Raw genomic sequence first — 15,196 nt, 5'->3', positions numbered from 1 at the left:
ATAGTTGAGTGGACTAAGTTTAGACAGCATGTGAGAGCATTCATTAGAAATTGAAAGGACAGACCAGTCAAACAGGGTCATAGCACCAGTGGGTGATGTGGTTCGAAGTGGTACACTCACAGCAGTTCAGTGTTGTATGAAGCTGGTGTGCAGTGCAGTGCAGCCAGAGGTATATAGGCGCTTCGGCAGCAAACCTCTTGATATTTGAACCATGCTCTTCAAACAGCTGTCCCTCTTTTGCTTCAGCTACTCTCTTTATTCAAGGAATTTAAATTGTCTTACACCACCTGGTCCGTGACAGAGGTGCTGTTGACCTCTGTGGAAGATGAAATTCATCATTTTCCATATGTTGGTGAGAAGTAATTGAAATAACCCTTGAACTACAAAACATTTCGGAGCATTAGAATAACTCTTGTTGTATCATCTCATAGTGTGATCTGGCCAAATGAAAATGTCCTCGGATACAAATTACACACTAAAAGTAGCACTAGACTTGGCTACGGGAAAGTTATTCCCCACTAATTTACGTTTGCATTTCCTTGTAAGTGATAGCTCTGGTTTCAGCCGATTACACTGATGTTGTCAGCCATGAGGGTAGCAAGAGCAACAAGACTAAATAATGGAGCAGACAGCCAGTCTTTCCATGGCAAATATGCCGGTCTAGAGATACAGCGTAGTTGGTCTAGAGAGACAGCTGTCTCCTTATCTCTTTGATAAACTAGACAACCATATCTGTGAAAGCTGGAGACAAACAGGAGTTGAGAATTCCAGAGTCCACAACTGTTGCTTCATCATGTCTTCCATATTCACTCTATTCCCATCTTAGTATACCTCAACAATTGTCCCAGGTTCTACTGCTTGATCAAATAGCCTTGTGACCGTCGCTCTGTAGTTCACACTGTACAGCGGAAGCTAACATTCTGCAGCTCATGGGTTGATAGTGACTTACCCGAACATGTGTACAAAAAAGAAAATACAAAATTATAAAATTTGCAAGTTGCAATTCATAATATCATGTATTTGCTAGAGAGAAGAACTTCATCACCGGCAAACTGCTGTGTAATACCTCTTGGCACTGATTATTTCCTTTGGTTTGTCCTAAACCCAGCAGCACTGACAGCCAGCTGATGGCTGTGCCAACTGCCGGCCACCTGCTGGTTGATTACTTGTAAAATTTGTCTTGTTTGCTGATGCTAGCTGTTAGGGACACAGTCATGTGAATATAGGGAGCAGTAGGAAAGCAGTAGAGTACTGACTATCAGTGTTTTTGTAATACCAGTAATGTTGTTTTTTTGTTTTTTTTGTGTTTTTCAGATTTAATGTAACAGCGTCTGGTAGTCACTAGTTAGCCAAGCCTAATGTAAATATTCATGAAGCCGTTCCAACTGTACAAAATTGATCATTGCTTGTTTTTCTAATGCTATACAATTTGAATTGTTTATGTGTATTTGCATAAAGCATTAACACTTACTCCAGCCAGCACTCCAAAAATGTAGCAGAGCCACAGTAATTACATTAGCATTCCCTAATGGTGTAATTATTGTAATTACTTAAGTCCCATTGCTTCCTCCCGGCGTTGTTTCTGCATTCATGTTTCTTGCAGTTTACATTGGCTGGATTCATGCAACTGCTGCTGTACATCAAACTTGTGTAGTAACAGTTTCTGGTCTGGCAACTCTGAGTAACATACTTAATCCACATAACACCATTTATAATGAGGATTGGAGAGAAGCCACAGGATTTGATTCGCAACAGCCTGTTAAAGGCACCTAGTCTGAACCCCACCTCAGGAACATGCATGTGATCATAGACACAAACATTAGCAGTAAACTTCTCAGCTATTGGGTGACAACTAACAAGGCAAGTACTTTAGTCCTTTGAGATTCCTGAGGAATGTGATATTTTGTTTTTCTCTATAGCATCAGTACAGTGCCTGTTGACAGCGCTGATAAGAAGGTCGTCCAGGTGGGGGGCCAGCTGCCAGGTGGTGTGCAGCAGCAGAGCCAGCAGCTCCTTCTGACGCCAGCCAGCCTCCAGCTCGCACAGCTCCAGGCCCAGCTTACCCTGCATCGTCTCAAACTGGCTCAGGGGGGCAATACAGCCACTGCTGCCACTGTTCTCAATCAGGTTCTTTCCAATGTTGCCATGTCTCAACCCCTGTTCAATCAGCTACGGACTTCAGCTATGGTTGGGAATCCTCAGGCTGCCTTCCCCTCAGGAGTTCTGGGTTTTCCTGCTTCAAATTCAGCCTTGGGAACCTTGGTGGGCGGGGGATTCAGCCAAAACCCTGGGAATGTGAGACTAAACCATCCTGGTGGAGGGGGCACAGTGAGCCAACAGGGTGCAGAGTATGGTAAAAAGTCAGGGTCAGCTTACCCCTCTGATACTGACAGGCGCCTTCAGTACAACTTAGCTGGGGGGACATCTGCAGCATCAGCCTCTGCTGGTGATGGACAGTTCTCAGTGATTAACACTCAGCCGACAAACAGGAACAACGTTGGGTTTCAGAGAGATTTCTATGGGCATGATGTGCTGGGGCAACCAACTGGGTTTTGTATCAATGATCAGAACATGAATGTTTATAACTCCACTGGGCATAAGGAGCAATGGAAAGGCCCTGCAAACCTGAGTCACGCTGGGAAGGCAGATATGGTTTCTAATGCTGCCAAAGTGTGGACAGCAGCTGGGCAGCCAGTGCGACCCAGAACGGAACTGTATAACCCAGAGGAGCCAACCCCTGACCCCAAGTTCAATCCCAGTCGTGGGGTTTCCTCTTTTGGTTCAAGTGGCACACAAGGGTTCGGGGGCTACCAGCCCCTGCACTTAGGTGAGGAGACCTTATCTTCAGGCACCAGGACACTTCAGCCTTACCAAGTCAACGATTACCATGCTGTCACACCCACTCAACTGCCACACCAGTGTAGCATCTGTGACAAGAAGGTCTACAACCTCAAGGTGAGTGAATGGATTAGTCAGAACATAAATGCATGTATGTAAATGTATGAGGAGGTGTTTGTTTTGTAAATGCAACTCTAGCTATGGAACACCTGAAGCACAACAAAAGGATTAACCTGCATTTGTAGCATTTGTCAACTCACACCTTAATTAAACATTTTCCAAACCCTACAATGTGGGTCTTGGCTTTTGCATATAAAATGGGCATTTCAGTCTGAAAATGACTGATACACTTTTACTAAATGACCTTATGGTGCATTCCATTTGAACTGGGAAGTTGGAATTGGCACCAGTTGGGCAAAACTTGGGACCAACCCCAACCTCAAAATCCACAAGATCTCTGCTCTGTGCATCAACAAGTGAAAGCTGTAGTAATTTACGTTATGACGTATTTGTGTCTCATTAAATCAGTCATACACACAGCACAGTCCAACTTCTATCTGTGGACATGTTGCTACGGTGTTTGTATTTGCAGAATACTGCATCATGCATTGTTATCCTTGATTTCCTGGAGGCATCCATCTTGATTTTCTGACTGGAAAGTGGTCAACTCGGGTGTGACTTCATTCCCATTTCTGACTTCCAAGATAAATGGAACGCACCATTATACAAGGGGTAAGAGCTACCATGGGAGGGCAGGCAGTGAGCTTCCAGTGTGTCATTTGAGTCTATGTTTGGATGGTGTGTCCATGTGTGTGTTTTTAGGACTGGGACCAGCACGTGAAGGGAAAATTACACCTGCAGAACCGAATGTTGTACACAAATGAAAGGTGAGTTATTTGCAACTCTAAGATTAAAGTAAATTGCATTTGTTGTTTTACTACTGAGTGACCATTTAAATGCGTACAAAGCTTGTGGCGTCACTTGGTTTAGGCTATTTTTGTTGATCGATTACTAAAAGTGTTTCCCTTTTCTTGGTGTTATCATTTCCCCACATGCCTCCCAGCTGTGTTTAAATGCACCGTAATGATCAGTTCAGAGCAAATATCTCTCTAGAGAGTCAGAGTCAGCATGGTATTTTCCTTTTCCTTGCTCTGTATACAGCTGTCTTAATGTTTCTATGAATATGAGCTCTGTCATAAGATATGAGTGAGCAAGGCAGGGGAGAGGCAGCTAAAATCAGCCTTCTATGATTGTTGCAGCTCCGCAGCGGTATCAGCTGGAGCTGTTCACTACGCTGTCGGCAGGCCTTCTGATGGAGGTCTGAGCACCGGAGGGACGAACTCCATGGTCTACTCTGCTGCAGGTCAAGGTAGGATAACCCGTTAGCCACTACAAGTATCCCTGTTTGCTAGCAACAGTGTGAGTGATGTTTTTCTGGTCGTTGGAATGTGAAACAGTGATAGATGGAGCTCAGGGAGTATTTATAGTGTTATGTGAGAGTGTGAGGCAGCGTGTTTTTCTAACTTGGCACGGTGTATTTTGATATTTTGATGTATGCTGTTAGAGTAAAGTGTTTTGAAATCCAAAATATGGTGGACCACAACAGAAACCATGTTTTAATTTGCACTCGTTGGGGCTTTATGGCTACTGGTGCGCGCTAAAACGGCAAACCCACAAAGCTAATGACGCATATGTAGTGCTTTTCTACACAACAAATTCAGCACCTGTTCTCTATCATGTCAGCAGTATTTGTCCACCCTCTACCTATATCCCTCCCTATCTATTCCCCTATGTAAAATGACTTTAAGGCAAACCACATGTGGGTGGCTGCGGACAGCATGAAAGAGGCTTTGTGCCTAACCCTTTTCATGGAATGGGTCTTTGAGCTGCCACATGTTGGAGAGATAGTCTCTTTGCTCAGAGAACCATTGTTACATATGTAATATTTTGTTGATTTTTTTCTCTTTAAATGAAGTGTTCAGTGTTTAGAAAGGCTGGAAAACAATAACTAAAAAAGAAGGGAAAATCGTGTCATCTTTTGAGATACCCAAGACACAGCTGTTGTAGTGAGCCAGCACCACTGGCCATTTGGAGACACCCTGAAGCCATATCAATTTAAGTACAGCACATTGAACTAAGCCTAAGTTTAGTTTAGTAAGTAAGTTTAATCTTGTCTTCAGACATTTCGATGTGTATTATAGAGGTTCCCCCAAACTTCAAACCATTAGTTGTAAGCACCAACACATTGCTGGAACAAACTGTAGGGTTTAGCCGAGAGCCTCAGAGTATATGATATCACAGCAGAGTGTCACCACACTTAACCAGATGTCACTTCTCAGCACTGATGCGTGTTTTGTTTTGCATCTGTTATTCCAATCTAGTCTTCTTAAGTTTCATAAGTATACAACAAAAAAGCTGATTAAAAAAAAAAGATTTTGAATGATACAGTTTGTAGGTAGTATTTCGAACATTGAGCCATGAAGTCAACAAACGTGACCTTTTCCCCACACATTGTTTTCACAGATGTATCCTCAGGAGCCAATACATCATACTTACCAGCTGCAGCCATGAAGACTTATCCCATGTCAGACACAGGATTTGCCTCACACCAGCCAGAGTCAAAGGTCAGACAAATGTATGGACTTTTTTCTCAGGATTAGTTTACCCTCGGCATATAAAGCAAATTTTTTGACAGGCTTTAAGAAATGCTGGTGATAACGGAACAGCTGTCATCCTCAAACATGAATCGAGCCATACCTTGATTGTATCTTGTTTCATGGAAATACTCAAAGCGATCAATGATTAATGTTTGACTCATCAATAATCCTACAATAACAGACTTTTTTTTTTCTTTTGGTGTAGAGTGATATTATCAGACTGATAGACTGATGATATGTTATTGTATTTTATCTCTAGTTAATTTAACACTGCATTTTTTCTGTGAACTGTATGTCCTTCTTCTGCTTTAAAAATTTAGTAGCTTAATGGCAGGAAAAATGTCTATAAGGTGTGTAATGAATGGGCCCCGAATGTGTTTTGCAACATGAATGGACCCGGACCCCCTTGTTGACAGCTGCTGGGGCCCAATGGGAGGCTTTGTCTGGCCTTGACAACTCATTTCCATTCGACTGGCAGTTACAATGTTGGCTAAAAACTGTGTGCTGAGATTTTTTGTATATCCTTAACTTATATTCATTTATATTAACAAATAAACAAAGTCAAAAAAAAAGAGAGAAAAAAAGAAAAAAAAAAAGCTCTTCAACATAGAAGGCACCACAGCTCATAGTTCTAATTTGTATAAGTTGATCATCCTGCTTTTAAGTATTTTTTTAAATGTATAAATTGTTCTACACATTTTTAGATAATTTTCAGGATTATTCCACACGTTGACCGCTGTTACAGTTGTACATCTTTGTTTTATGTTGGTTCTGATTTTAGTCTTTGTAAACATACTATATCTGTTTTCATCTGTTCCATTCTAGTCAGTGGGGCACACATTTCACATTTTAAGCGCGTCCTACTGTGAAAACGTGTTTAAACTGGACACGACTCAGCTGTGTCTTTAATCGTCTGCCTTTCAGAACAGAAGCAGTTTCGTGTTAACTAAAGCAGCTGTCCACATGCGCTATGCACAGGCCCATGCTCCGACTGCATTGCATACATGTACTGGAACTGCAGAGCTAAGTGAAAGTGTTTATTTGGACTTCAGAAATCTTTTTTTACTCTACTTACACATAACAAAGCCTTCACGTAATCACTGTGACTAAATATAACTGTTGCGGACATAGATGGAGGATTTGAAGGGTTGCTGAAGTTACGCTGACATGACAGGACAGAGTTGGAAGAAATAGTAATGGTGGTATAACGACAACAAATTACAAGCATTAGTCCGGATTGATTTGTCCTTGTTATATAGACAGAATTTTATTTGTGAATTACTAAACAGGTATTTTTCAGTTCTCTTAGTTTTATTGCTCGGCCAGACAATATTTAAACATACCAAATTTAACACGTGGATTACAGTGGAGGGTGCAGTTATAATGCGCTGTAGGAATGTGTAGTAAATTTGTCAAAGTATTGGTACACAGATACTTTTTCGATGCCACCTGTTAAAAACAATATGTTAATTGTACATTCAATAGTATCAAACGTAGCGAAGCTATAAAGAAAACAGATGTACAGTCAATCAATAATGACATGAAGAATGTGTAGCTCTACGACACGGGGAGCATTTAATAGTAAAAATAATGTTATTTACTATTAACATTATTACAAATGACTTTTTCTGGACCAGCACTGTGTGTAGGTCATTAGTTTAAAGTTTTGTGTTTTTTTTTGCAAGATGATATTAATTGAAAAAGCTTAAATGTTTTTGGAATTATTTCAGGAACATTTTTACCTGTGTTTCAGCCTGATGTATTTGGTATCTTTGGACATTTTGGGATTTTCACATGATGTGAAATCTTTGCATTTTATACATTGTAAACAGATTGTACTTACAGAGAAAATAAATAAATAAGACACACATTTATAGAGATAAAATAAGAAAGGGAGAAAAGATAGTGTAGCTAAAAAAGAAATTGTTCACTGAAGAGTAAGATTAAAATACGCAGACATACATCCTGGGCCTCAAAGAAATGTGTTTGAGATCTGAGAATAATGTATAATTGATGAGGGCTGATCCAGATTCTTCGGCCATATTGTTTAAATTACATCCCTTTCACTATAAAACCGCTTCTTCTTTTCCAACAAATGTGCTTTTTTCCATCAGCCATTTATTCCTTTCTTCATTGCCATGGGAGCCTGTTTAACGGGAGCGTTAACTCAGTGATGTGAAAGTCATACGCTTCATCGGTTGGTTATTGACAACCGCTTTTATTGTATCAGTGGGAAAATATTTATAGGCTGTTCAACACGAGCTAATGTTAGTTGCTATAAACACACACCTGTCAAAGCAGAACAGGTGGGGCTTCACTGTGTGTTAAACAGAGAGCATGTACAAATGCACACGCATAACCACATGCCATCATCAATTGTGAACTTATTTTGTATGTATTAAGTTTTATTTGTGTATGTACACATTGATAATTAAAAGGTAAACACGTTCCACATAACACTTGAAGAAACATACTCTGGAAATCAAACTAAAAGAAAACCCTTTTGATGAAAACTGTATGTAGAAGTTCACTCTTGCATATGCATGAACACATATATACAGACATGCATGCTTGCACATACACAGCATTCCTATTGTCCACCAGTCCAGCTTGAAGTAACACGGTAGCTTCATGTGATAACATAACTCAAGCGGAGATAAACACAGGATTACAGCTAACTGCTGTTAGGAGCACAGACCTTAAGACCCCTGGGTCACACCCCCAGGCTGCGGTATAAAGTTTCAGACTGGTGAGAGACTGGTAAAGCAATCTGAGGGATCAACGTGCGAGCGCTCTGCGTAGGAACGTGGGGAGAAACTGTGAAACCAGACTGACCATCTCCCTGGATCCTCCAACATGGATCCTGCTTTGCACACATAAACAGACATATCCTGAGGAGAGATTCCAGCGTATGTCAGTCAGCATGCTGTCAGTGAGAAACAGGAAAGCACTGTGTGAAATGGTTGTTATCCTTTACACCATTTAGCCCTACCTCAGCTGGTCATAGTGTTGAGAGTGTGCCACAGTGTGGCTGCACACACTATGGCAGGTAAAGCCATTACCTCTGTGGACTGTAGTCTGGAGTGAAGAGTGCAAATTGTCTCATCAGTAGATTTATGGAAAAATACATTAGTTTTCTGTAGGCTTAATTTAGAATAACAACAGAAAAGTATGCGCCAACTTTATTATTATTTAGAGCAAATTAGCCTCAGTATGACTGAAGTGTATTTCATATATTTCTTCCTGTGTTTTGTTTTTGAATTCTTATTTTTCCTTTATTTTGTTTTTTTTTTTTTTTAATGTCAGTTTTTCCAAAAGGTTTGGTTCCTCACATTGAAAGTCCCATTTGCGAAGCCATTTAAGGAGGACCTGGCAGTGTGTGTGGTGCCTCCTTGTGAGTAGGCATTGACATGGCGTAACTCTGCGCCTCTGGCTTGCGGTTAACAGAAACAGCTACTGTTCAAAGCCTGAGCCAACCTCGACAGTGATATCAATGCTGCGGTCAAACCGTCTGGCCTGTCAGACACAGACGACATTTTACAGGTCAGGCATTAGTGAGTACAGTGAGCAAGACTCTTGTTCTCTCTAATATTCCAAGGACATAAACAGCCTATTCCTGGATCTGTTTATTGAGCCCAACCTGCATTGACCTTTATGTATTCTGGTGGTGGCAGTGGCGCTGGCACAGAGCTGTTGAAAGAATTATCACTCTTATATCTGAAGCTGTTGATGTCATCTTGCTGGCCAGAAACCATTAAGTTGTGGCATAGAAATTCAGTTATCAGTTATTCAGATCATCTTTTGGTTGGGGCTGTATGAACAGTAACAGTCCACACTCTGTGAATAGACATAGTTTGACTTGTAAGAGAGGTGTATCATTATCCCAGAGTAGCCTTTTAAAGGAAAGTCTGAGTCCTCAGTTTATTAACCACTGCCCCTTTTTTGTCTGAAGTAATCCATCAGGTTTTTGTAAGATACAATCACACATAATTTATGGACTATTTAGGGTTCGTACTTAATGTATGTTTTGAATACTGACACACTTCCCTCTGATTATGTTTCGACATGCATAGTAAAGTAACTTTGAGATTGTAAAAGTTTCCTCCTCCCCTTTGTTCATTCTACACTTGACAGCCATTGGACCCAGTGTGAAGTGTATGTTAGTGTTTGGCTTGCTCTGAACAAATTCCCTGTAAAAACAGAGACCCTGGCTGATGGTCCGAGGTGGAATTAGGACCCCAGTCTGTCCCACACATGGAACTGTCCGTCAGGCCTATCAGCCAGAGAAGCAGGAAGAGGAGGAGGGGCACTGGAAAAACTGCAGTCACAGCACAATGGTTGCAGAAATAGGACTCCGTGAAATGAGGAGCTGAATTTACTACTGCTCTGCAGTGATGTTAAAAGGAACATGAGGTGTCCAGTGGTATGTCCACCGGCTAGTTTGATGATGAATATAGATAGACAGATGAAATCAGAAAGTGGTGCTTGCCCCTTTTAAACTTGTGATGTGTGGCAAATTGTTCAGTGGAACCAATGGGAAAAGTTAAACAACCACTAAAAGTGTGTATACAGAACAGTAAAGAGGATGCATACAATACTAGACTTCTTCTCCACGCGCCTCTGAACCACAGCATTCAGAGTCCCTGCTATGATGGAGCTTCTTCACATTAACTTTGTGAGCTTCCGTTCTCTAAATTCTGCTTTGGATGGAGATAGAGGTCAGACAGCTTGGTGGTTGTGAATCAAAAGAGGGAGGTAAAGACAGAAATTTTGGTTGAGCTGGGAGAAAGAAAGGATGAATAAGACATCTGAAAGAGAAAGAAGAGAAGAAAAAACAGCAATAATACGATATCTAAAAACCAAAACAGATTACATTACTTTCTCTTTTTCTGTACTGTCTCTGTGCAGCCCACTGTGTGTCTCCATGTGTAAAAGTGTAATTAAGCGGTCATTTATGCTCTTTGTTTTCAGTTGAAAAAGGGGACCGACAAAGGGATGTGGAGCAGTGCAGGTCACTACACTTGGCAGCTTAGAGGGATTTGTGTCAAATGTGTGAAATGTCTGGGGACAGTCAGCTGACAAGTCTCTAAATCCAAACAAGAAAACTTTCATTATCACTACAGCACGACTGCCAAGGAGCTATTAATAGAGGCAGCGAGGTGGGCTGTATCAAGGAGGTGTGTTGTGATCGTGTTACATTGATGTTAGACAGACTAGCTTCCTACAGTAAAGATTGTGCATAGATCTCAGACGTTTTATCATGTATTTTCGCCCACGTAAAAATCGAAAAAGCAGCTAGATTCTTTGACCAGAGACAGCTCAGTATGGGTTGGAGGTTTGCGCACTACAGTTAACAACAGAGCAAAACCAGATGACCAGCCCACGATATACTGGTTACAGTGTTACTGTCAAGTTATTTTGATTGTGGTTTGGTTTAAATATTGATATGCCATTATGAAGGTTGTTGACCCAATTCAGCAACATTTGTTTTTGTATTTAAAAAAAAAATTACCATTGATTGTAATGTTTTTTGATTATTTTCAGCCTTTTCCACCCAGAAAGGCCACAGCAGGGCGAGTCGTTCACATCTGCAACCTCCCTGAAGGCAGCTGCACAGAGAATGATGTCATCAACCTGGGACTACCGTTTGGCAAAGTCACCAACTACATCCTCATGCGCTCTACCCATCAGGTACGATAATGTTATACAAACCCTACGAAGTGTCCAGGGTGACAGTCATCTTCTGTATTGTGAAGTACAGCCGATTATCAGACCTGCTGTACGTCCATGGGCTTTTATAACCAATGGCAGCATCATTCATTGCGTACTACCTTGGTTCCTTGGTTCAAACTCCAAATCATCTTAAAAGTCTTGTGTGCGTGTGTTTGCACAAACCTTGGTGCTGGTGGGCTCCTGATGATCCTGTGAGTATTGTAGAAGAAATGTGTCCGAATGCAATTCACCAAATTATCTCTGTGCATTGTTATGATTATCAACAGCGTTTTTTCTGCTGCAGCTGTTATGTGATATCATGTACTTGGTCATAACTTGCTGGCTGTTTAACTACTAGTACATGACAGCTCACTCAGGCTCACAGGTTTCAGTTATCAGAACTAAACTGCAACATTAATATCACCCCTATCAAATTTAAAGCATTCATACTAAAATCATGGTATTGGTTACGAGGACCAAAGCGACTGTTCTGCTGATTTATTGTGGTCGTGAAATGCGATACCTTGTGATTTTCAAAGATTTGTTCGCATCCCAGTCTGACATGTGAGATGTGAAACATGTTTGTGCAGATGTTCTGCTAGACAGACCATATATCTGTCAGAGGGGGATTATTGTTAAAAGCAATTTTCTCTTCTCCCCTCAGGCATTTCTGGAGATGGCTTATGTTGAAGCAGCTCAGGCCATGGTTCAATACTACCAACTCACTCCAGCTATGATTAACAATCAGAAACTTCTCATCAGAATGTCGAAGAGGTACAAGGAGCTACAGCTCAAGGTAAGACTGCAGCACAAGGTAAACAGCAGGTTATGGGCTGTGTTAACCAATCACTGAACTTGAATTTCTCCTGTATGTAGAAACCAGGTAAAGATGTTCAATCGATCATCCAGGATATCAGCTCTCAGAGGGAGAGGGATGAGATGCAAGAGATTGAACAGTAAGGCTACTTTCTGTCCTTGAGCCACTAATAAAGGAAAGCAAAGTGGAAATTCAGTGAGCTGGAAATTTCACTAATGATTATTACCTAAGGTGAATCAGTGTGATATATCATCTTCCTCCAGCTACATGCCAGAGAGGGCACGCTCCCGCAGCCCAATCAGCCGCTCTCTGAGTCCTCATTCCCACAGCCCCAGTTTTACCTCATGCAGCTCAGCCCACAGCCCCCAGGGGGCACCGTGCAGGGGTCCGGAGAGAGGCAGCAATGGCATGGGCCCCCGCCGGGGCTCTTGGGATTGGTCATTGCACTTAAGACGGGGTGAGGACGAAAGAGAGAGGGATGACCCGTGGAGGAACGGAGGCAGCGTGGATGATGATCGGCCTAACGGACGGGCAGCCGACCGTCGGAAGGCCTACCAGAAAACCTTGGATCATATGAGCTTGAGATGTGTAGATGAGCGAGGAGGAGGAGGAGGTGGAGGTGAAGGGATGAGGGGCAACAGAGACTGGCACCCACGAGGCAGCCCTCAAGGCATGTCCTTCAACTCTTATAGGAACATTGAGGACGACTTCTACATGAAGGAACAAATGTACAAGGCAGACAAACCGCCCAGACCTCCATACCAAAGACATGATCCAAAGCCAAAGAGGAGGGATGGTGGCGACTACCACAGCAGATCGAGGCATTCGGAAGTTGAGATGACTGAGGAGCCACCTCGCAGAACACTAGAAGACAAGAGGCCGAGTTCACCAGGCAGGGGCAGGAGCAAGAAGACAAGCAGGAGGCACACCACTGCGGAAAAACATGAGAGAGAAAATGCTCCTGAAAATACTGTGAGTAAATGCTGCAAATGTGTCTTATGGTTGAATACCTGCCTTACATGGCGCATCCTTCTAGCTGCTAATCGTTTCTTTTCCCAGGATCGCCAGTCAAAAGAAAAGTCTGTGTCACCTCAGCGAAGCGATAAGCTAAAAGAGGCTACTGAATGTAGTAAAACTAAAAACACAGTAAGTCAGCATTCTGATCTCTACTCCACATTCAGACTACTTCAGACCCTTATTTAACCCCACAGGTTAACCGTAAACGTGGTCATACCCTCCGTAAAGCTGGAGTAGATTGTTAACAGCTCTTTTCTTCCTCCATCCTAAGGTGAAGGAGTTGGAAAGTGGAGATGACACTGATGAAGAGTGTTGGTATCCTAAGAACATGGAGGAACTGGTCACTGTAGATGAAGTGGGAGGAGAAGATGATTCCATTATAGAGCCAGACCTCCCTGAGCTGGAAAACGCATCCTGCTCCAAAGAGTCTGCAGAGGAAGAATCAGTGGAGGAGCACATTGTACCACCGAGCCCCACCTCTGAGGCGCAGGAGACGTCCAACGAGAAGTCTAACCAGGAAAAGTGCTGTGAGGACAGTGGAGACCAGGCAGAAGCATCTGTGACTGAGAAACCAGAGAATGTTTTAACTGTAACCAGTCCTGAAGACCAGATGCTCCAGTCAAAACAGGGTCCAGTGGCTCCTGAGCCACCAGCCACTCACCTCAGTGACTTCCCCAGTGAGGAGTTCAAAGCTGCACTGGAGGAGACATGTTTAGAGGATAAAGTAATTAAAAGTGGGCCATCAGAAGAGTCAATGGATAACCACATTTGTGCATCAGAGGAAGGCAAAACCTTGGAAGTAGGACAGATTGCAGAGGCAATCAATAATGGGGTTCAACACAAGGATGACAGCCTTAAAAAAGGTACTTTCTCTAGAGACGTCCAATGTATTGCAGTACATTATATTACATTAAGCAAAGGATTGGTTTAGATTTGTCAAGTCGATCCCAATAGGATAGATTAGTCAGTTAATCAGTTAAATTAGTCAGTTAGTCAACTCAGTTTCTGCCAAAATTGCATCCCGAAGTTCAAAGAGCAAGTGGATGTTCTTCAAAGTTGCTGTTATTTAAGCTCCCTCTCTGTGTTTCCCTGCACAGTGTTTTCCTTGTTGAGCTGTGGTGAAGGGATAGTGAAAAAAGAGGGAATTTTGCTCCAAAAAGACTAAATGTGGAAGTTTTCCACTTGACTTATCCAGACTGTTGAATCCCCACATGAGCTTCAGCTGAACTCTCGATCGTGTCTTTACGCAGAACCAAACTCTTACACTGAAATCTCTTTAGGAAGGGATCTCTTGATGTCCACTGTTAGGGTTAGGGTTAGGGTTAGGGCAGTGCTCAGTGCTTGCGGAGTTTCACAGAAAATGTATAGGATGACAAAATGGTCTGTGGTTGACAAACTAATCATTACAACTACAGAACACATACATCGCTTGCATGAATGTTTGTTGAAAAACAACTTATTTTTTTATTTGCCAAAGAATTCATTTCAGATATGTCCTACATCTCATATATATATGTATAAGGAATCCTCCATAATTTGTAAGATTTTGGTGCGTCCTGCCTCCTTCTCATGATCTATATATGTTTTACAGAGATTGAGGCCCCCGCACCGTCTCGTGAGCAAGACAAAGCTGTCAGTGAGCACAGCATCCCTTTGGGTAAGCATCACAGATTTTATTATCATTCTGAGTCTAACTTAGCTTAAGTTCAAGTTTAAAAATACACTGAGCATAAGTAAAACCGTTGAAGATCTCAAATTTAGTCCACATAGTTGTCATTCTGTCAGCAGATATCAGGTGATGCAAAAAGGATTCAACGGTAGCCATAATGATGAAGACCGTATCAGATTTCTGTGGCTGGATTAAACCGAGACCAAGAGTCCTTGAACTGGTCTATATTTAATTGTTGCCACAGATACACGCTCATGGAGAACTGAGCCTGTGGTCTTAGTTGTAAAGATAAAGTATTATCATGGACGCAATTAATATGTGCACCAACAACCTGTTGCATTAGCACTCTAATTGGCTGGCATTGCTTGGCCACTTGCTGGCCTATTTCCATGGTCAGGTTGTGAAATGCACCCCTGAGAGATGAATCCATATATTATAATTAGAGTTAGAATGACACAGCCAAGCATATGGCGAGTGTTGGGCCTG

The 15,196-nt window shown here is 42.1% G+C and overlaps 1 protein-coding gene across 1 annotated transcript in view; it reads left to right on the top strand.

Annotated features, from left to right (window-relative positions):
• rbm20 (RNA binding motif protein 20) overlaps positions 1-15,196 on the top strand; it is a 43,987-nt gene that overhangs the window by 25,698 nt on the left and 3,093 nt on the right. The window contains exons 2-12 of the mRNA XM_076729252.1: positions 1,920-2,955; positions 3,661-3,725; positions 4,098-4,207; positions 5,362-5,462; positions 11,040-11,186; positions 11,872-12,003; positions 12,084-12,163; positions 12,288-12,996; positions 13,084-13,170; positions 13,313-13,904; positions 14,633-14,698. Coding sequence (XP_076585367.1) covers positions 1,920-2,955; positions 3,661-3,725; positions 4,098-4,207; positions 5,362-5,462; positions 11,040-11,186; positions 11,872-12,003; positions 12,084-12,163; positions 12,288-12,996; positions 13,084-13,170; positions 13,313-13,904; positions 14,633-14,698 — 3,125 coding nt within the window. The remainder of the gene's footprint in view (positions 1-1,919; positions 2,956-3,660; positions 3,726-4,097; positions 4,208-5,361; positions 5,463-11,039; positions 11,187-11,871; positions 12,004-12,083; positions 12,164-12,287; positions 12,997-13,083; positions 13,171-13,312; positions 13,905-14,632; positions 14,699-15,196) is intronic.

This window comes from Chaetodon auriga, chromosome 4 (genome assembly GCF_051107435.1).
Source record: "Chaetodon auriga isolate fChaAug3 chromosome 4, fChaAug3.hap1, whole genome shotgun sequence".
Taxonomy (NCBI): domain Eukaryota; kingdom Metazoa; phylum Chordata; class Actinopteri; order Chaetodontiformes; family Chaetodontidae; genus Chaetodon; species Chaetodon auriga.
The sequence above is the reverse complement of the archived record's forward strand: the minus strand, read 5'-3'. Positions and strand labels throughout refer to the sequence as shown.